The 23371-nt window shown below is 38.0% G+C and overlaps 1 protein-coding gene across 2 annotated transcripts in view; it reads right to left on the bottom strand.

Moving 5' to 3' along the window:
- Positions 1–23371, bottom strand: part of LOC136858164 (hemicentin-1) — a 709155-nt gene that overhangs the window by 207513 nt on the left and 478271 nt on the right. For both annotated transcript variants that reach the window (XM_067137503.2, XM_067137504.2), the window contains exon 30: positions 19038–19223. In XM_067137503.2, coding sequence (XP_066993604.2) covers positions 19038–19223 — 186 coding nt within the window. The remainder of the gene's footprint in view (positions 1–19037; positions 19224–23371) is intronic.

The raw sequence follows: 23371 nt of genomic DNA, 5'->3' as shown, positions 1-23371 counted from the left end.
CTTAAGTAGGCTAAAGTTTAACTGCAGTGAACGGTAGTTATTTAAAAAAAAATTTCTATTGGCTTTACGTCACACCGACACAGATAGGTCTCATGGTGACGATGGGACAGGAAAGGGCTAGGAGTGGGAAGGAAGCAGCCGTGGCTTTAATTAAGGTACAGCCCCAGCATTTGCCTGGTGTGAAAATGGGAAACGACGGAAAACCATCGTCAGGGTGCCAACAGTGGGGTTCGAACCCACTATCTCTTGAATACTGGATACTGGCTGCACTTAGGTGACTGCAGCTATGGAGCTCGGTAGTTATTTAATTAGTATCTTGCTTGTTTCATTATTGTGTAATCCTTTTGATATTTCAGCACTTAACAGCAGTTTTCATTTCTCTTAGTACAAATAATAATAATGATGATGATAATAATAATAATAATAATAATAATAATAATAATAATAATAATAATAATAATAATTTTATACCCATAGAAGTGTGGAAAATCTTAGGCAGTATAGCAATACTTTTCCTTGAAAGCTTATTCAGAAAGATCATCCAAACAGAGCAAATACCAGATGAAGAGAGAAGGAGTGTGCTGGTTCCCATCTATAAAAATAATGGAGGTGTTGTCTCATGTAATAACTACAGAGGGATCGAGTTGATGAGCCACACAATAAAACTGTTTGAGAGAGTCCTTGAAACAAAGATCAGGAGTGAAGTTGGGATTAATGAAGAACAGTTTGGCTTCATGTCTGGATGAGGAACGACAGACGCTATCTTTGCCCTGCGTCACCAGGTGAAATCAAATGTGAAGGTCAGACATTTTTTTTCTATTGGCTTTACGTCGCACCGACACAGATAGGTCTCATGGTGACGATGGGACAGAAAAGGGCTAGGAGTGGGAAGGAAGCAGCCATGGCTTTAATTAAGGTACAGCCCCAGCATTTGCCTGGTGTGAAAATGGGAAACCATGGAAAACCATCTTCAGGGTGTTCAGTGACTTGGAGAAAGCATACGACAGAGTTCCACAACAGGAGATATGGAACTGCTTCCAGGATAAAGGAGTGCAAGAGAAGTGTAACTGGATAATCCAAGATATGTACACTAACGCAGTATATACAACCTGTGACAATAAAGTTCAGTGAATAGTCCTGTACTATCAACATAGATGAACAATGCACGACAGGGACCTTACTGTCCTTTGAAATAGTCCCCTCCCATAACTTTTTTTTTTTTTTTTGCTATTTGCTTAACGTCGCACTGACACAGATAGGTCTTATGGCAACGATGGAATAGGAAAGGCCTAGGAGTTGGAAGGAAGCGGCCATAGCCTTAATTATGGAACAGCCCTGGCATTTGCCTGGTGTGAAAATGGGAAACCACGGAAAACCATCTTCAAGGCTGCCGACAGTGGGACTCAAACCCACGATCTCCCGATTACTGGATACTGGCCGCACTTAAGCGACTGCAGCTATTGAGCTCGGTCCTCCCATAACTATATATTGTTGAAATCAGCTATACATGTCCTGGAAACATTCCAAGAAGGCTTCCTTTGGGATGGTGTTCAAAAGCCTCGTCACGTTTCGTTGGATGTCAGGAATATTGTCAAATCTCTTTCCTTTCATAGCGAGTTTGATCGTGAGTTTTCGGCTCTGACCTTTTTCCAATGAGGGGATGTCAGAGAACACCATTCCATACTTTGCTATTTCATTTCAGGATCGTACCTGAGACACCAGGTTTCATCCTCAGTGACAATACAGTTCAAGAAATTTGGTGTTGCATCTGCCATTTCGACAAAATCCTGTGAAGCCTTTAAATGTGCCTGCTTCTGATCATCAGTCAAGTGATGTGGCACAAGATGAGAACACGTTATCCTCTTCCCTAACTTCTGGGTAACGATTTGTTGCATGGATTCATGGTTAATCTGCAGTTCATCCGCTATCATGCGCACAGTTAATAGCCAATCGTTCGTGATTAATGTCCTCACCATCTCAATGTTTTTGTCACTGACAGCGGTCCCTGGTCTTCCGCTATGGGGGTTGTCAGAAACAATTTCCCGGCCTCCTCGAAAACGCCTGAACCACTCGTACACACACTTCAAGGTCAGTGCTTTATCTTCATAAACATGTACCAGCATCGCATGTATTTCTTTCGGTGTCTTGCCAAGCTTAAAACAAAACTGTACATTGATCTTTCGGTCGTTCATGCTCCTGTTCTCAGTTCAGAATTAATGCACTAAACATGCACTGTGTCAAACAGGTCTTACATGGCACACACACGATGCTCAACTGAACAACGTTGGGAGCAGGGAGCAGGTGGTAAAAAACTGCTGCTACGGAGGTGCAGCGTTGTGTGTTGCTAGTGTTGCCGGATTGACCATTCTGACTTCATTCACCAACATTTATTGTCACAGGTTGTATGTAAAGTGCAGGACTGAAGAAACAAAGAGTCTGTTGAAGTCAGAGTTCATCAGGGTTCAGCACTTAATCCACTACTTTTTTGTCATCCTTATAGACTCAATATCTGAAGGGATCTAATTAAAAGCTACTTGGACCATGATGCATGCTGATGACATTGTGTTGTGTGCTGAATCATATGGAGAACTGAATATTTCATTCAAAAAATGGAGGTCTGCATTGGAGAGCAGAGGTAAGAGACTGCGTAGGACAAAAACTGAATACATGGCATGTAGAGGAACTAGACTGGAACATCTCCAAGTGAAACCTGTGCCATTGAAAAACCTTCAGATATCTGGGTTCAGTGGTGCAGAATGATGGTCAGAGATCAGCAGAAGTGTCCAGTCTGGCTGGTATAAATGGAGAACAGCTATGGGAATCCTGTGTGACAAGAGGATACCACAAAATCTCAAAGATCTTATTATCTTGAAGTCTATGATGATGTCCTGCGTTGATATATGGTTTAGAAACAGTGTCAATTATTAAAGTAATAAGGAAGCTAAAACTTTAGTACCAAAAACACTTTATTATAGAACTTTCAACCAACATTGTCTAAGATGAAGATAACTACTGATAACACGTTTGAGGTTATTGTTCTCTTTTACTAAGAGAAAAATGCATCGAGATAGTAAAAAGAATTAGATAGTAGCGCTATCTTGGAGAATTTTACTTAACACTTAAAAACTAGATACACTTTCCCTTGTTAAATAAAATTCAAATAAAATACCTAAATAAATACCTAGAAGAAAATAATAAAACTAAACAACACACTCTGTATAAGTCGTATTTTTGCATACAAAATCTGCAGATGAGGGGCGGCTAGTGGCTTGGTCATGATATCTACAACTTGGTGCTCTGAAGTAACTTTATTGACAGTCAATCTACCTTCTGCTACATCCTCTTGAATGAAGAAGTGCTTTCTTTGGATATGCTTGGTTCTATGATGATGTTCTGCATTTTCTGCAAGTCTAACAGCAGCAGCATTGTCTATCTGTAGAACTGGAACTTCTTTCAATTTGCTCATTTGACTCAATAAACAACTAAGCCAAAGTAATTATTTTGAGGCTCCACTTGCAGTGACAACTTCTGCTTCTGTCGTAGAAACAGTAACTGATCTCTGAGAGCCATGGAACAGTAGCGCCTGGATAAGTTATTACAACACCTGTTGTTGATCTGCTTGTTTTGATGCAACCACCAAAATCTGTATCTGAAAAACAGCCAAGAATCCCTTTCTCTGCATTGTGCTGATATAGAAGTCCATAACTGAGGGTGCCTGCTATATATCTAAAAACTCCTTTAAGTCTTTCAATACCTTCAGCAGTAGGATTTTCAAGAGATCTCGATAGAAATGTGACTAAATAGGCTAAATCAGGTCTAGAGCATAACATCAGGTACATTAAAAAAACCTACTACTTGGTGATATGGAAACTGATGGAAACTGATGTGCTCTTTCTGTTGCTTTCCCTGGAATGAAACTCTCTAGACTCTGAAGCATTGGCAAAGAAACTGATTTACAGCCAGCCAACAAAATAGGAACGTTCAAGTATTTTCTGTGCATAGGAGTTCTGACACACTTTTATATCACCATTCGACAGTCTCTCAATTTCTAGACATAAAAAATACAATGCTTCTTCGGATGTAATCTTGAACTTAGCTTGAAGCTGATAAACATTTCTCTAATTCTGCTCTACTGGTAGATACTGTGATGCCATCATCTACATAAAGAGTGAGAATTGTCTTGACACAACCTTCTTCTTGAATGAACATACATAACTGGCCTTAAACTTGAGAGATTTAAGAAACTTACCAATACGCTTGTTCTAGCACTTTGTTGACTGCTTAACTCCATATAGATTCTTCTTGAGCTTCCAAACTCTACCAGTGCCATCATCAAATCCCTCTGGCTGCTGCAAGTAAATATTTTCTTCCAACTCTCCATACAGAAAAGCTGTATACACATCAAACTGAACTAAGTGCATCTTCTATGTCACAGCAACACCAAGCATCAAACGAATAGTTTGCAACTTTGCTATTGGACTAAATGTTTTAGAGTAATCAATGCCTTTATGTTGATCACAGCCCTTAGCAATTATTCTTGATTTTCTCTTCTCAATGCTGCAATCAGGTTTCATTTTGACTCTATATACCCATTTGCATGGAAGGGCTCTACCTCCCTTGGGTAGGTATACTAGGGTGTACATATCATTCTCAAGTATGGAGGATATCTCACTGTCTATTGATGTAATCCATTCTGGATCATACTTGCCACCTGCAGCTTCTTGATAGCTTTGTGGATCCTCTTCAGGTATCATGATCATAACAAAGTCATCATAATATTTTGACATTTTGATTGTGTTTATATCAAGCAGTTTTCCATTATCTGCCCTTTCAGTGTGCTCTAAACTAGACTCTGACCCAGATTTTGAACTAGACTCTTGGGCACTTGAATCTTCTTTAACTGTGGTTGAAATTTCTCACTGAACTAGTTTAACTGACTCTTCTTTTGATGGAGCGCTCAGGAGAGATACTTTTACTTTCTTAGTACAGTCACAAGGTATTTCTTGAAAATGCACATTTCTGGATAACACTACATGACTGTCCTCTGGAATCAAGTAGCGAATATTTAACAATAACTTAAATATTATATTTAAGTGGTCTGCCTATTCAGTACATACATAATTTTTAAAAATCTAGTACATGTTTCTTCCCCCAAGGGACATCATCAGCTACAATAAATCACACAATATGTCAGATAAAAAAATTACATTAATAGATTGGTAAGACAAATTAAAATACACTTTTATACACAAAGACATTTGAACCAAAATATTTGCAAACATTGTTAAAGTTTCAAGTCATATAATCAATAAAATTGATATGAAATGTTCGTTAAAATTCTTGATGACAAAGTTAGTGGAAACTAAACTTGTACTCATAAAATCATAAGATGAACATTGATGTGAGTAACAACCTTTGATTTAAAATATTTCTCGATAAAGGATCCTTAAGATCTCTGATAAATATTCCTTTAAATTGCATTTAAAATGAATGCTTCTGGATTCCAAGTCAACACAGGGCTGAAGCCATAAATTTAGTAGAATTGAATAATTTTCAGTCTGAAATTAAAAGAAAACTAAGTATAAGTGAAGAAAGACAGAAGACGAAATAATATATATGATCTAAATTGTGTTACTTACTTCCTTGTTACAGGCCCCGATGTGCAGAAGAGGACTCATCTCTGCTGAGGTATGTGTCTATCTGAATTCAAACAAGTAGTAGCTACATTGAGCAGGGAGTGTGGAGGAGAAGTGGGAGGACGTGTTCTGGGTGGAGGAATGACCTGAGTGTCACCAAGCATGTTACAGGTTAAAGTTTGATGTTCCTTTCTTTCATTTTAATCAATACCTCATATAAGATGTTTATCTTCTCAGAAAGATTGTTTGTTTTACATTATATTATATGTATTGATTAAGCAGATCACTTAAATATAATATTTAAGTTATTCTTAAATATTTGCTACTTGATTTTATAGTTAATATGGGTTTTTATCAAAAATAAAGTTGTTAAAGCTTGTTACATGTATTCTTTGGAAAATATGATGATGTTTGTTATTTAAAGGGGCCTAACATATAAGGTCATCGGTCCCATTCTCTGGAATATAGTCATGGTAGTGCTCTTCGCCATCATAGCCTACTAGGTAACCTTTTTGAGATTTCTTATCCATCTTACGTTCGTTCTGCACAGGAACATGTAAGTAGCAGTTTGAACAAATGATATGAAGATGGTTAATTCTTGGTTTTTTAACTAAACCAAACTCGTATGGACTTGCAGCATTTACTGAAGACTTCCCTGTTCTGTTTAATACAATAGACTGCTGTTGTAACAAGCTCAGCCCAAATTGCTTGAACATCAAAATTTGAGTACATAAATGTTCTAGCCATCTCAACAATTGTTCTTTTCTCTTGCTCACTACTACTATTTTGCTGTAGTGTACGTGGAACTTGGTGGCCCATCTCTCATGGTACCACTGCAGTGGGTCACTTCATTCTAAAATGTTAATATTAGAACTGCTACTCAGACTAATAGTTTTAATTTCTGCCTTATATAATGTTCCATTTGAGTGCCCACCAGCACTGGAGCACCGTTTACTGAAAGGGAACAGGTGGTGACTGTTGACTTGCTATTTGAATTCTTATCAAGTGTAGATAATGGAGAGAATAAATTTCTAGCAATCCTAGGAACTAACCAAAACTCCTTTAATTGCAAACGTTGGCTCCTAATATTAACTATGGAATTGATCCCAATAACAACGCTACCAATGGCATTTAGATGTTCATCTCCAGCAGCTTTAATGGTATACAAGTTCTTGAACTTACTGAATGAACTAAACCAATCTAAACGGTTAGTAGCCCATTATCCACCCACGAATTCTTTGTATTGGGCTCAGTAGCTAAAATTTCACTGTGGATAGACATAAGATCAATTGTATCTGCAGAAACTCTAGAATCTGCAATATTACTCTGTGGATTATTACTGGTAACATTACGGCATGGACAACCATCTGCAATCCACTTTCTACACTGACAAACCCAGTGACCTGGCTGGTGACAGTAATTACAGTTACCTAGCTTTGATTTTTGAGCAGTGTGATTTGGCTTAGGTTTATAAGTAGAGCTATTATTACTACTCTGTTTCTCAAACCTAGCCACTAAAGCTTCTGGATTTTTTTTTTTTTTGCTAGTTGCTTTACGTCCCATCGACACAGGTAGGTCTTATGGCGACAATGGGATAGGAAAGGCCTAGGAATGGGAAGGAAGCAGCTGTGGCCTTAACTAAGGCAGAGCCCCAGCGTTTGCTTGGTGTGAAAAGGAGAAACCATGGAAAACCATCTTCAGGGCTGCTGACACTGGGTTTCGAACCCACTGTCTCCTGGATGCAAAAAGGTTCAGGATTATTACTGTCACTACTTGCAGAGGGTTTGATATTTCATTCAAAAATGCACAGCTTCACGTTCAATTCATTGAACAAATGAACTTCATTTTTAGTAACCAACATCCAACGCGATTTAAAACTTTCGAACAAACTTGGTAAAGTATGCAAAATTTTACATACCAAAAGCAGATCTTATAGAGTGTTTTCATTTTTGTCTTCTAAACTGTTATTTAGCTCATTCCACAGACTTCTGAGCTTGGCTACATGAGTGGAACATCATCACCTGATCTCCAATTAAATGAAAAGAAATCTACACACACCTTGAAGAGTTGATATTTTGATGTTGCCTCGAACTGTTGCTTCAACGCCTCTCCACCTTCACTGCAAGTAACTAACTTTGTCCATTATCTTCTGATAGACTGCGTCAGAAACTGTACTGATGATTAATGATTTAGCATAGCTATTCACTTTTCAATGCAAATCACAAGCTTCCCTGTGATCTTTCTCTTCCTGTTTCATTGCATCAGCCTTCAACGGATCTGGTATCTTCAACTTCTGATGAATACAATCTAACACACATTCATGATAATCAAGTAAATTGTGTGAATATTACGCTTCCAAACTCGCCAATCTATTTCACTGGTCAGTGGTTTAATGTGCTTCGCAAACTCCATCTTCTCTATGGATTCAGCAATACTTCATAGTAAATAAACAAACTTTAATGATTTACTGAAGGTATAACCAACAAAACATCTAATAAAGTGTCTGGGCCCATAAGCTATTAAAGTAATGACTAATAACTTAAAACTTGAACACCTTAAATACTTTATTATGGAACTTTGAAGCAACATTATCTAGGATGAACAACAACAACTATTGATAACAAGCTTCAGGCTATTGTTCTATTTTACTAAGAGAGAAAAAACATCGAGATATTAAAATGAATTGAATGGTGGTGCTATCATAAAGAATTTTACATAACGCTTAAAGCTAGATACTTTAACACCAATGACAAAAGCCTCTGAGAAAAAGCTGGAGATAGAAATAAAACTCCTGCGATGAGGTAGCGGGTGAAACAGTATGGGACTGGTACAGGTGACCAGCATTAAACACAATCCAAGGGCCAAGACTTAAATGGCTTGGCCAGATCATGAGGAAAGGAAGTGATTATGTGGACAGAAGTCTCTTGGATATACCTCCTCCCAGAAACAACAGAAGAGCGAGGCTCTGTAGGAGATGGGTGGACGCTGTCATTTCGGATCTCAAAGAATGGAATTGCGGGAGGACCTAGTATTCAACAGAAATAAATAGAAGAGTTCAATCTGCATCAGTAACCCTGCCTGTCAGCAGGACTAGCCATGCTGGATAACTCACTCACTCACTCATTCACTCACTCACTCACTCACTCCCTCCCTCCCTCCTTAGGCTTCTGAGGGACGTGACGCTTCCATGCCAATCTCACAATCCTCTTCCATCCTTTTCGATCTTGAATCTGTTCTTCCCGGTTATCAATTTGAAGGGTCCGGCATACTTTGTTGAACTCCTTCTTCCATATGCTTCGGGGTCTTCCTGAAGATCTTTTCCCTTTAACAGATCCCTTGTATAGATCTACTGGTGCTCTGTTATCCTCACAGACTTATAGACTGGCAATGAGCAGCTGGATTCTGAAGCCGGAAATGTGCAGCCGCCGCCATCTTATTTCACTACACTATCCCAATGCATTAATGTAAAACAGTACTCGAAATGGGAATGCTGGACAGGAGATATTTAAAATAATTAAAAGCACGTAGAAATAAGAACAATACTACTGATTAATTAGACCTATTAGGTCCTTTATTTTACTGTTAAAAAAAAAAAAGAAACACAGGTATATCAATTTACAAATGCTTTAAAATACCCAGCTTGTTATAGACTGATCTAAGGTCAAATCTGTTGCCATTCACTCTCTTACAGCATGATTCACACATATCTTCAAGTACAGTGATGGAATTACACTAATAAGGCATGCCGGGCTGAGTGGTTCAGACAGTAGTCCTTCTGATTCCAACTAGGCAGGTTCGATCCTGGCTCAGTCTGGTGGTATTTGAAGGTACTCAGATATGTCAGGCTCGTGTCAGTAGATTTACAGGCATGTAAAAGATCTCCTACAAAACTAAATTCCGGCACCTCAGCATCTCCAAAAATGGTAAAAGTAGTTAATGGGATGTAACGCCAATATTATTATTATTATTATTATTATTATTATTATTATTATTATTATTATTATTATTATTATTATTATTATTAATGTCCAACTCATTGGCTGAATGGTCAGTGTTGAGGCCTTCGGTTCAGAGGGTCCCAAGTTTGATTCCCGGCCGGGTCAGGGATTTTAATCATCTCTAATTAATTCTTCTGGCTCGGGGACTGGGTGTTTGTATTTGTCCCAACACTTTCCTCTTCATATTAACACCCTACCAACCACCACAGAAACACACAATAGTGATTACATCCCTCCATATAGGGTTGGCATCAGGAAGGGCATAAAAGGCCATAAAACAGGGCCAAATCCACATGTGTGACACAGTTCGCACCTGCGACTCCACAGGTGTGGGAAAAGTGGTAGAAAAAGAAGAATGTTATTGTTATTGTTAGGTACTAATAAGGCGATAAACATATGTGTCCATTGGGTTTAGACCTAAAGCATGTGAGCTTAGCCTTCAAAAATAATTTGTTTCATACAACTGAGCTGTAACTTCATTAGGTATGTTCTGGTTCTAGACTGAGCTTAAACCATTAGATGTATTCAGTCTGAAATACATCTCAGGAAGTTTGCACATGTCAACAACATCTTTCATAGAAACATAAGCCAACAGATTACCCCTATTCTTCAAAAAATGAATGGATAAGAATGTTCTTTTTGTACAACTACTTCCTTACAAGTATCACATTGTAGAGAATTGGAAAAACATACAGTATTCAAGTAATATTCCGTTATAACAGGGCCTCTCAGGGTGCAAGGTGCAGGAGACAACTTCACTAGGTTGACCAGAGTGCAAACCCCCACTCCACTTTCCCTACACCTGTCTCACCCGTTCGGCCTGTCTCCACCTTCTTCACCTTCCCCATTGATTCACCCTTCACTGCGAAATGTTTATGTGCGGTGAGCGGAGACACTCTGTTGTATGGAACAATGATACTGGTGTTGAAACACCCTTCTTTCAATTTGGTTTGAGCATACAATTTATCTTCTCTAGCTCTTCTTTTCCTTTATCTGTGCAATTATACGAGTTATGTCTGGAACAAGGTATCGGCTGACAGCAATTCTGAGAGCCTTCTTTAAATTACAATCACAATTAGGCCTACTTGCACACGATCTAGTTTTCGTGCAAATCAAAACAGGAAAAAAAACCTTTCATATATGCATATAGAACCAAACATAGAAATAATCTTAGGTGCTTCTCGATACTGCTTAGGAAAATCTTCCTTCAAAAAATTCTCGTAGAATTTGAGCAAAGCCTTTGTATTGACAAATAGATCTTTGTGACGATCACATAATTATTGTCCGACAGATTAAGCATTTGGCTTTATAGTCACGACTGAGAAAAAAAAAATACAAAAGTTCCCAGTTCAATTGAAATGTATTTTCGGAATTCTTTGCTTTCTTTGAAACAGGTTGCACCATTATTATGTTGTTGTCTTGCACTTATCTATTTCACTGATTAACAAGCTGTCCATCACTGAACGCATCGTTGTCCTCAGCACACTACACCATCTGAGTCAAGCCGAATTGAGCCGAGTCGGACCGATGCACAGTGCACAGAGCCTCTGCGCATCGATTTGCACATGTGAGATTTTGGGCGTTTGAGAGGCCCTGTGTTATAATAAACCTAACACCTATTTCGATTTATGCAAGATTACTAATCCTTCCACTCTAATCTTAACAGTATTTCTGACATCTTTAAAGATGTGTGTTAGTGATGTAACTAGTTTTAGTAACTAGAGACTATCAGTGCCATATATTATTTGCTAGTGCTTCATTGAATTTGGTCAGATTTTACCATATGGGATTGTAAATAAAGGGTACAGATCTTTGCACATTACTATGAGGGGATTTAGGGGTTGTAGTAATGTAAAGTAGAGGGCATATAAATTTCTGGTAAGATCCCAACTAGAATATGGTTTCAGTGTATGGGACCCTCACCAGGATTATTTGATTCAAGAACTGGAAAAAAATCCAAAGAAAAGCAGCTCGAATTGTTCTGGGTGATTTTCAACAAAAGAGTAGCGTTACAAAAATGTTGCAAAATTTGGGCTGGGAAGACCTGGGATATAGAAGACGAGCTGTTCGACTAAGTGGTATGTTCTGAGCAGTCAGTGGAGAGATGGCATGGCATGACATTAGTAGACAAATAAGTTTGAGTGGTGTCTTTAAAAGTAGGAAAGATCACAATATGAAGAAAAGTTAGAATTCAAGAGGACAAATTGGGGCAAATATTTGTTTATAAGAAGGGGAGTTAGGGACTGGAATAACTTACCAAGGGAAGGGTTCAATAAATTTCCAATTTCTTTCCAATCATTTAAGAAAAGGGTAGGAAAACAACAGATAAGGAATCTGCCACCTGGGTAACTTAAGGTTGTATTCTGCCCGAAGGCAGGCCCGAACCTCCGCAGAGGTGTGCCTGAGCTGGAGTTTACATATGGTAGGGTGGCCAGTTCCTTTCCGCTCCTGTATTCCCTTACCTCCCACCAACACCGCATGGCAACCCATCCAAATCTTGACCATGCACAATGTTGCTTAATTTTGGAGATCTCACGGGATCCGGTGTTTCAACACAGCTACGGCCGTTGGCTGCCACCTAGGTGACTGTCCTAAATACAGATCAGTAGTGATTGATTGACCGAGACTACTATTATTTTATTACTAACATAACCAAAACAAAATCTTGACCCATAACCAGTGTTGTAGCAACATTTCTATTACTATTATCATTATCATTATTATTATTATTATTATTATTATTATTATTATTATTATTATTATTATTATTATTATTATTATCATTACTACTACTACACCGCACTCCATCATAAGGGGGCTAACGCCAACAAATATACATCGGAAGGAAGTGATCTCTGTCTGCTACATAATTAGACATCGTTAATAGTTTATTTAATTGCATTAATAACTAGATAACAAGTGTACATGAGAACATGTAAGCCACTTACCAGTGTATTGAAATTCCAATTCCTTCCTTCTTCTTGCTTCGAGAAAAGAAAAACCACACCCAAACACTACGCAAGTATTCACCATTCTGCCACACAGTAGTTTGTCAAATAATTAATGCAAAATATACATTAAAACAGTATAAACCAAAACTGCACATAACACAGTAACACACATGTTTACAGTGGGTGTGTAGTGACGTAAGATGGCGGCGGCTGCAAGTTTCCGGCTTCACTAGCACCAATGCTATGAGACAGAGCGCTGCCAGTCTATTTACTATATGTCTGTGGTTATCTTGCATCCTCAGTACCAGTGGCGGCCGGTCAGTACGTGCTACCGGGCTCCAGCACGTAGCTTGGAGCTTTAAGGAATATTATTTATGTCCAGTACAATTATCCTGGTGCCTTTTCGTTGTTTTGAGTACGATATGAATTTGTGTTTTGTGAAAATCAGGACGAGATCTGTCGAACACCTAGCGCCGTTCTCCCGGGGAACAAGGCTCGTGCTCATGTGAAGTGAGCCCTTGCCTGTAGCCTGGAGGAAGCAATACGCAGGCGCAGCCAAGCTTGCAACACTCCCCCTAGCCGGCGGAGTATACCGTAAACCGGGATCAACTTTCACTGATCCCGTTTATAGTTACTTCCTCTTCCGCAAGGGGGTAGAATTACTCGATGTCTCCTGCTACCCTTATGTTCACGGCCGACTTGATGCGTCGCTCTAAATAGCTCCTTGGAGCGCAGCGAGGGATCCAGTCGGCCGTGCTTATGTTGAACGTGGTAAGCGAATCTGCCACTAGAGAGTAGCATCGTCTGGGCTCGAAAGTAAAGCGTGAGTGGAGGCAATCTATCTCACACATGCTTATTAAAATATCCATCTTCCTTTTGTGTCAAAAATAAGAAATTCGTAGGTGAGTCAAAGAATCTTTGACTGACCCTAAATGTTATCCCGCATTACAATGTAATTTACTCTGGTGAAATGAAATAGCGTAAGGCTTTTAGTGCCGGAAGTATCCGAGGACATGTTCGACTCGCCAGATGCAGATCTTTTGATTTGACACCCGTAGGCGACCTGCGAGTAGTGATGAGGATGAAATGATGATGAAAACAACACGTACACCCAATGATGGTTAAAATTCCATACCCTGCCGGGAATCGAACCCGGGATCCCTGTGACCAAAGGCCAGCGCGCTAACCATTTAGCCATGGAGCCGGACATTTACTCTGGTAATAGGGGAGGTCTCAATGAATCAGTTGGCAGCTCTTTCAGTTGCTTTGTGCGGTTTTGGTTCCTGATATATGAATACAGCTTTTTCCATTTCCCTTTGTGGTCATTACCATCTTGAAGTATGCCATTCATATAATTCTCTTTTGCTTCCTTTTTCACTCTATTCAGTTCCATCATTAGCTGTTTTCTCGTGGTTATATTACTGGTGCGTGTTTTTTTCTGTCATTGTGTTAGTGCTAAAGTTTATACGAAGATTTATCAAATTATTTATCCACTGCAGTGTATATAAAGTGAAATTAAATTAGTGTTCTTAGTGGGGATCTATATTCCCACGATTCTATTTGCACTGATGTAAGTTGCGCCATTAGGTTAGTAAAAACAATATTTCTCCAATAAATTATTTATCTCGTAGATAGTTGTCGAAGAATTCATCTGCTTCCAAATTAATGTTGTTTTTGTTTGTTCTGAGTTATAAATTGTGAGAAAAGTTGTATTATTATTATTATTATTATTATTATTATTATTATTATTATTATTATTATTATTATTATTATTATTACCAAGTTGAAGTATGCGTTGTTCATCATGGCAATATGCATATTTAAAACAGCGTATTTAGCTTGTTTTTTGTAGCACGTAGGACGATTTTTTCACGAGCCGCCACTGCTCAGTACATGTCCAGCCCAGTGCAGTCTGTTGGATTCTATCACACCCATTATAGTTTGTTGTTTAGACAGATTGTAAATCTCATAATTAGATCTTTTCTGCCAGCTTTCAGAAATAGAATCGAACCATGGGCAAAATTTTTTCTATAAACTTTATTCTCGAAGACTTGCTACTGCTGCTGCTCTTTCTTGGTTATACTCTATGTCACACAGAAGTACTGGTCTCGAGTGATTGTATTGTAGTTAATCATTTTTGTATTCCTTGTTAAAAACTTCGGCCCTAATATAGAGCTCATGGAGTAAAATGCCTTATTCGCATTAATTCAATGCTGGATAATAATAATAATAATAATAATAATAATAATAATAATAATAATAATAATAATAATAATAATAATAATAATAATAATAATAATAACTACATACAGTATTTAGTTAAAACTACATTTCTATAGTTTCATTTAACCTGTTACATATTTCTATTATTTCATAATAAGGATATGTCTGAGGAAAACTGTAGTTTAGTTATTTTATTAGTTAGTACCTTGCTTGCTTTATTGTTTTGTAATCCTTATGTAGTATACAGAATCTCTTTTCTTTAATGTTGTTTAATATTCACAGATTACACTGTTTCATTTTTGTTGACGTTTTCATAATATTTGATATTTCTGTGAAGAAGATTATAGACACCTGAGGAATTCTGGTATGGGTGTGACCAGTCATTAAAAAATATCAGGGAAGTGTTACAAAGATTGGTGAAGATAATAAGGGTTGAATGGAGGACAGGAATGAAAGAAGGTCTCCCTCAAACAATGTACAGGATATGGTAGGTAGTTATATTATAAGAGGGAGGTAAGGAGGGTAGAAATTATGCAGAATAAGTGGGCTAGTGTATTAAGGGGAAGGAAACTGAGGGCCAAGGCATATAATCAGGGGGATATTTCTGGAGACAAATTGGGGATGAATCAGTATTAGTCACTACAGGCAGAATAGCACAGGGAAGATGAAGAAATGGGAAGTGTTACAGAGGAAAAGGGAGGTAAGAGAAAAAGGAAAGGTAGGAAAATGAAAGAATAGAAGATAGGAAGAGGGAGGTGGAACAGGTTTATGAGAAAGATAAAAGGGAGGAGGAAGTAGGTTCTGTAGCTGACCTGCAAGTGAAGATAAGGGAGACCAGGGGAGGGGATCTCATGAGGTGGAGTGGGGCTGAGCTCTGGTCATGGTTGTCAGGCATGTGGGGAAAGTTTTGGAGCAAAGGGAACCATGGTAGAGTGTGATTAAGGAATCAGGTTAAAACTGATGTTGAGGAAAGTAGAAGAGAAAGATAAGGAGAAGGTGGTAGTTTTTCACATTAGTCAACAATGTATGGCAAGCAGGAACTGATACAAAGATGGCTGAGGATGTGTGGGATCTGGTTTTGAAAGCATGGGAGAAGTTTAGCAGAGCAGAGATTATTATCAGTGGGATATTGTGTAGGAGGGGTACTGACTGTAGGATGATCAAGGATTTAAAAGAGACTATGGAGTGGGTATATGGGAAACTGGGAGTGAGATCTGTAGATAATAATGGGTGAGTAAGAGATGCTATGGGTTCCTATAACTTAGGGTTTTTATTTAGAAGTGTTACAGGCAAGTATATTAAGGGAAATAAGGTGGATTAGGGAATAGTGATGAGCAGGCTTTGGATAATTATGCATCAGGAATGCCAAAATATGCATGCAAATGTGCACTAAAATATCAAAATATACAATATTACATGCCACAATTGGAGCATATTCCAACTATACCAAATTAATAAAATCAGAGACTTCCAGTATCGATGCATCATCAATCATTTCTTTGCCTTGGATAACACCATAAATATTTTTAAGTTTGCAGAGGCTGGACTTTCTTTAGCACTACACTCTGCATTTTTCTGAGAAAGCTTTATTTGTTAGGTTCAATGGGGATCATTCAGCTTCAACAATTCCAGCCCTAACATGAAGGGAAAGTCCTTTTCCTTGCACTTTCTTGATGGATAAAGGTGTGCCCATCAATTTGAAATGAATGAATATAAGTTCCTCCTGATCTTTGCTAAAGACTTCTTGTACTTCTTTAATAGAAGCAAGTTCTTCAGGATCGAGGGCTGCAGCCACCACTTTTACTACTTCAAAATATTTGGCATAATAAGCAGAAGCTTTGAGCCATGTTCCCCATACTGTATTAACTGGTGAAGGCAGGAGCAGCACATTACCAACTGTGTCCAAAAACATACTCTTGCAGTGTGAAGCCTACAAAAATACTCTTTTTTACTGTAGAGATCAAAACATTTACTTCAGGAAAGGACACCTGGACGACTTCAGCGACTCAAAGTCCAGGACCTCCCATGGCTGCACACATGTTCTTCTCCTTTTTTCAAGGATGGCATCAGAAAGTTACCAATTTGGGGGAAAGAATATGGGTCAGATTTGGGAGACTATGTAGAAAATTGAGGTACTTGTTGTGTATTTGTTGGTGGATACAATAAAATTGTAAAAAATAATTTTGGTTTATATTTGATTCACCTACTGTAGTATTTACAGTATTTACCAAATATTGTAATAGGAGTTAAACCATGGCTGAGAAGCAAATTTATAGATGTGTAAATGTTCCCCCGCAACTGGAGTTTCTATTGTAAAGAAAGGATATTGATAGGAGGGGGTATTCATGCTGGTGAAAGAAAATTTGTAAGCTATGAAAAAGTTAAGGACGAAGAACATGAAATTATAGATAAAAGGCTCATCCTTGAGGATAATAGGCAACGTGATATTTTTATGGTGTAAAGATATGGAATAGTTGAAGCAGATGCAGAAAATTTTGATATGATAATCGGCTATGTCATGTATATCCATTTGCTTTTATTTGTGGGGACTACAGTTAAGTCAATCTGGACATTATCTTTATATTCAACTACCTTTACATATTGCTGACTGAATACTTTTGCCTTCTAAGCCCTCACATGTTCACTCCCCTTGTTCATTAATATTCCCTGTATATCAATTGGTGTTTCCTAAAGGCATAGATTAGTGAACAAACACAAGCAAGCAAGCAAGCAAACAACAGGTCATACAAATGTGCAGGAATTACTACTTATGCCAAAAATCTATCTCTTTTCAGAATTTACTATCAACTAAGTTCGAAAAAAATCTGAGTCCTCCAACATCAGATGAAAACTAAGAATTAAAATGTTGTCAAGAAGAATGGAATATACTCCATTCCCAAACTGCATCATATTCAGAATAACTGAAATTACCATGCCTTTAATGATCACAATTACAAGGCTGGATTTCCCCACCTAATCAATACTTTTATTTATATTAAGGTAAGAACATTTTTCAGTATCAGTTTCAGGCACCTTCAGCTTCTGAACAACCTTAATCTTTGTTAAAATAACATAAAATGTTAAACACTTCCTATTCTAAGTTTAGGACGACTTATTTCTAAGTTTAAATGATGAAATGAAATGGCATATGGCTTTTAGTGCTGGGAGTGTCCAAGAACATGTTCGGCTCGCCAGGTGCAGGTCTTTGGATTTGACTCCTGTAGGCGACCTGCACATTGTGATGAGGATGAAATGATGAAGAAGACGACACATACACCCAGCCCCCATGCCAGAGAAATTAACCAATGATGATTAAAATTCACAACCCTGCCAGGAACCGAACCTGGGACACCTGTAACCAAAGGCCAGCATGCTAACCATTCAGCAATGGAGCCAAAAAGTTTAAATGATATATTGTTGTGATAAAACATGCGTCAATGAGAAGATTTCAACTCAATTTATTCATTCCACCAAAATCGGCACTTTAAACATACAATATGTACCTGCTTTAATATAGAAATCATAAATGTGTGCAAATAAAACATTAAGACCAGTGATACTTCTCAAACAAACTTTTAGAAAATTTTGATCTTCCTAGTGATGCAAGTTTTATCACAAAATTACATTATTTAAATTTAGAAATAAGCTGTCTTAAACTTAGAGTAAGTAGTGTCTAATATTGTAATATAGAAATCAAAAGAGTGTGTTAAAGGAACATCAATACCAGTGACACTTCACAACGAACTATTATAAAATTTTAGACTTTTACAATTCTCAATGATGCATGTTTTACACAACAATGTATCATTTAAACTTAGAAGTAAGTTGTCCTAAACTTAGAATAGGCAGTGTTTAACACTGTGTGTTATTTTAACAAAGATTAAGGTTCTTCAGCAGCTGAACATGGCCTATTATAAAGGCCAAAACCTGTACTGAAAAATGTTTTAAGTACTTTAATATAAATAAAAGTATTAATTAGGTGGGGAAATCCAGTCTTGTAATTGTGATCATTGGAATCATCAATATGGGACATGAAGCTAATAAATTATGACATGCCTTTAATGAAAATAGGAAATATTACTCTATGATGATCCCCAATCTTTGTGAGAAGAAGAAGCAGAAGAAGTTGTTTTAGATGTGCATCACAGATGGTTTAAATCTAAGAATCATCATAGAGAATAATTTGTAATAATAATGATAAATTTATCTGTACCTACATAATACAACACTTGCCTGACAACCTGGTACAAAACACTTCCTCCATTGGTCGGCACTCCCTTCACAGCCTCCTGTTTCACTCGAACACCTTCGTGTCCGGACCTTCTCACTAATCCCACAGGATGCACTACAAGGAGACCAACGACCCCAGCTTGACCATTCAGGAACTTCTGAGGAGTCCTTTCTTGGTTCAGGTACTGATAACAAAACAAGTACTGATAACGAAAGAAGTTAATGTATGAAATCATATGATAGAAGAGTTTATAATGAGAATAAGCATAGAGAAGAGTAAAACAGGTAAAAGAGGTAGGAAGGAAGGGAGAAGATAGAAGTAAATAGACAACCAATAGAAGTCATGGAAAGTTTCAAATACTTCGGAAATGTAATGACAGAAGATGAGAAGATAACTGAGACAATTGGAAAGAGAGTACAAGAAGCAAATGGCTTTTATCAGAGTGTGAGTGATATAAGAAATGCAAAGAAGTACTACGAAGTGTGTTTTTTAAGTAAGGGCTGTTTTGTTGTAGACACTAGTAGTTTGTGTACGTGTCACAACGAGCATGTGCGTCATGTGCCGGCATGCCTTGGGAACAATGGTGCTCAGTTGCAGCTCTGTTGCTAACCTGTACAGTTCTGTTCTATGCTTGCTCAAATGTTCAAGATTATCGACTCGCTCACCCCATGCGAGGTTCGGTCAGTGATTCACTTTATGTCGGCAAGGAACCTATCTGCTGCAGACATTCACCGACAGATTTGCAAAGTATGGTGTTAATGCTATAAGTGAAGGCAAAGTGCGTAAGTGGGTACAAGACTTCAAAAATGGCCCGATCCGGTCGCCCATCTTGGATCACAGGCGATTTGGTGGCTTCAGTTGAAGCGAAGATTCATGAGGACTGACACCTCATAATAACAGCTCTCTCAAACTCTTTCCAGACGTGTCTAGGTCAGTGCTTTACAAAACTGTTTCTGAAAACCTGAACTTTAGGAAACTGTGCATCTGTTGGGTCCCGAAACTCCTAACGGAGGACCATAAAAACAAAAGATTTGAGTGTTTGATAACGTTTTTGACTTGTCATGATGAAGAAGGTGACGACATATTCAGTCAGATTGTTAACGGGAGACGAAACATGGGTTTTGCATATCATGCCCGAATCGAAGAAACAGAGCATGGAATGGACACACACACATTTGTTTGTAAAGGTGAAAGCCAAACAGACTCTGTCCCAGCGCAAGATCATGGCCTCTGTGTTTTGGAATAGGCACGGTGTTTTATCGGTCGACTTCATGCAACAAGGAACCACTATCAATGCAGAAGCATATTGCCAAACCTTGAGAAAGTTACACAGAGTGATACAAAACAAAAGATGCGGCATGCTGACAAAGGGAATTGTCCTTCTCCATGACAATGCAAAGCCTTACACTGCAGCTCAGATCTGAGGTTTATTGGACACTTATAGCTGGGAAGTTTTAGACCACCTTCCCTACAGCCCTGACTTTGCGCCGAGCAATTAGCATCTGTTCTGTCACCCCAAACATCACCTCAGCGGCAACCACTACAATGATGATAACGAAGTGAAAACGGCCGTGAACTCTTGGTTATCGGAGCACGTGGCAAGTTTCTATGAAAAGGCTATTCAAAACTTAGTTGTAAGGTATGATAAGTGTTTAAACAAACTTTGTGGCTATGATGAAAAATAGAGTAAAGTATGTAGAATCTGCAAGTAAATGTGGTGTTTGAAAATCATCTTTCGTTGTGTGGTTATATTCAAACGGCCCTTACTTAAAAAACTAGCCTTGTATTATGTACTAGCATTAACATATGCAACAGGTACACGCAAAAAAAGAAAATGAGAGTAGAGTTCAATAAACCAAGATTAAATTTCTGAGAGGTATCATAAAGAAGATACGAGAAGATAGAATCACAAATGAAGAGATTAGAAAATGGATTGAAGTTCCAAAAAATAGGACAGGATAGAAACAAGCAAGCTGAAATAGTAGGGACAAATTATTTAAAAGTAAGATCACTTTCCAACAAAAGTACTTACTGAGACACCAAGCAGAAAGAACCCACAACGGATGCCCCAAAAGTAGTGGATGGATAAATGTAGGAGAGTATAAAGAAGGAGGAAGCCTCCATGGCTCAGGTGGCAGCACATCGGCCTCTCCCCGCTGGGTTCCGTGGTTCAAACCCCGGTCACCCCATGTGAGATTTGTGCTGGACAAAGCAGAGGCAGGACAGGTTTTTCTCTGGGTACTCTGGTTTTCCCTGTCATCTTTCATTTGAGCAACACTCTCCAATATCATTTAATTTCATCTGTCATTCACAAATCATTGCCCCAGAGGAGTGCGACAGGCCTTGGCAGCCGGCACAATTCCTATCCTTGCCGCAAGATGGGGGCTTCATTCATTCCATCCTGACACGGTCACTGACTGGAAAACAGGCTGTAGGTTTTCATCAGCACAGAGAAGGAAGATAGACAGAAGAAATATTAGAAGCAGGAAAGGAGTAGTGGAGAGACAGGCAATTATGGATGTAATCGATTCATAAGCCAACCCAGGAGGAAACCAGAAAATGAAGAAGAAAAATATTGATATCTTTCATTTAGTGATACAAACATAAATATTATTCCAAAATCAAACTAGAAATAACAAAGGAAGCTTGCAGTAAGAAAAGATAACTAATGTTATGATACTCATTAACTTAATGTTTCCCTAATATTAATAATGCAGTTACTATCAAACATGCTTTGGGGAATGTCCTACGTCATTGTGCTCTGGAAATTTTCTCGATTTCTTGGATGCTACTTTAGAGGTTGTAGAATTAACAAATAATTTAGAAGTTAATTTGTAATTATATTTTTCTTCCATTTTGAATGCTATAACCAATATACATATATTTATATAGTGAAAATACCAATCACCATTTGTATCACATGAAAAATAAAAATTGAAATAAAAGTTTCCATTTAGGGATACCTGCCTCTTGAGAGAATCATGAAATTGAATCCACCAGATAGCAAAGTAAACATGATATCTGTTAGGCAATCTATGGCTGAGTTTCAATTCAATTTGGTTGGATAAACACCAAGAATATCACCAAATAGCATAATATGATAATAGTGGAAACTCTCCTCGCTTACCACGCAGAGTAGTGACAGCCCATAGTGCTGTCATCTTGTGGTTCGAGGAAAATACTAACACAAGCTATTAAAACACTGCACATTTAGACTTCGAAAACCGAACAAAATGCAGATTTTAAGACATCTGTGTTGTTCTTGTAACATAATATAGGGAAGGAAGAAGGTGGATGTTGACCTGAAAGAACTAGTGATAACAATAAAACAAATGTATTATTAAATTAAATTAATCGATCATGTTATGACTACAGTCTGATAACATCTCCAAGAGAAAATCACACATGCAATATCTTTTTCAGCTTGATAATTTTAATGGCAAGATGTTTCCCTGCTGAATCATTGGTTCTATTCACATGTGCCTTAATAAGGACTTTGAGATACTTGTCAGTCAGTAATTTTATACAGCTGTTACATATACCTTCATTACATTCATTCGTTGATTTAAAAAAACTGTCAGTTAATTTTCTTCTAATTCCATGTATACTTTTCAACAAAAACTGACAAAAAACTAGTTTGAAATGTTCCAGACATTTTGGTAGACATCCTTTTCCCACACATATTTAGAAACATCATTTTAGAATGACCATACTTCTTTATTTCTATATGCAAATTTCCCATGCTATGTCCGGCTCCATGGCTAAATAGTTAGCGTGCTGGCCTTTGACCACAGGGGGCCCAGGTTTGATTCCCGGCAGGGTCGGGAATTTTAACCATAACTGGTTAATTTCACTGGCACAGGTGTCAAATAAAAGACCTGCAACTGGCGAGCCGAACTTGTCCTCGGACATTCCTGGCACTAAAAGCCATATGCCATTTCATTTTTTACCATGCTATAAACATTTTCATAAGATGACAATACATTCCTACACTCAGCATGCGGACACTTACCAATGATATAATGGTCTGCGTTTTCCTGTATTACATCATAGTCATAATCATTTACCTGATCAATTAACTCACACAGTTTAGTGACATTAGCTTCAAAAGTGCACTTCATCACATCATTGCAACATCAGATTTACAATTATGGCCATCAGAAGCACAGAGCAATTGATTTACCATTACACCTCTTATGGCACTGCTAAATTTTGTTGCACCTGGGATTACATTGTTACCTCCTTTTGCTGTAATGATTTAAAAAAATGTTTCAGTGCAGTCCTGTGTGATCCTCCTTGTTAGCAAATAATGGAAAGCATAAACATTGTGTG

This window comes from Anabrus simplex, chromosome 1 (genome assembly GCF_040414725.1).
Source record: "Anabrus simplex isolate iqAnaSimp1 chromosome 1, ASM4041472v1, whole genome shotgun sequence".
NCBI lineage: Eukaryota > Metazoa > Arthropoda > Insecta > Orthoptera > Tettigoniidae > Anabrus > Anabrus simplex.
The sequence above is the reverse complement of the archived record's forward strand: the minus strand, read 5'-3'. Positions and strand labels throughout refer to the sequence as shown.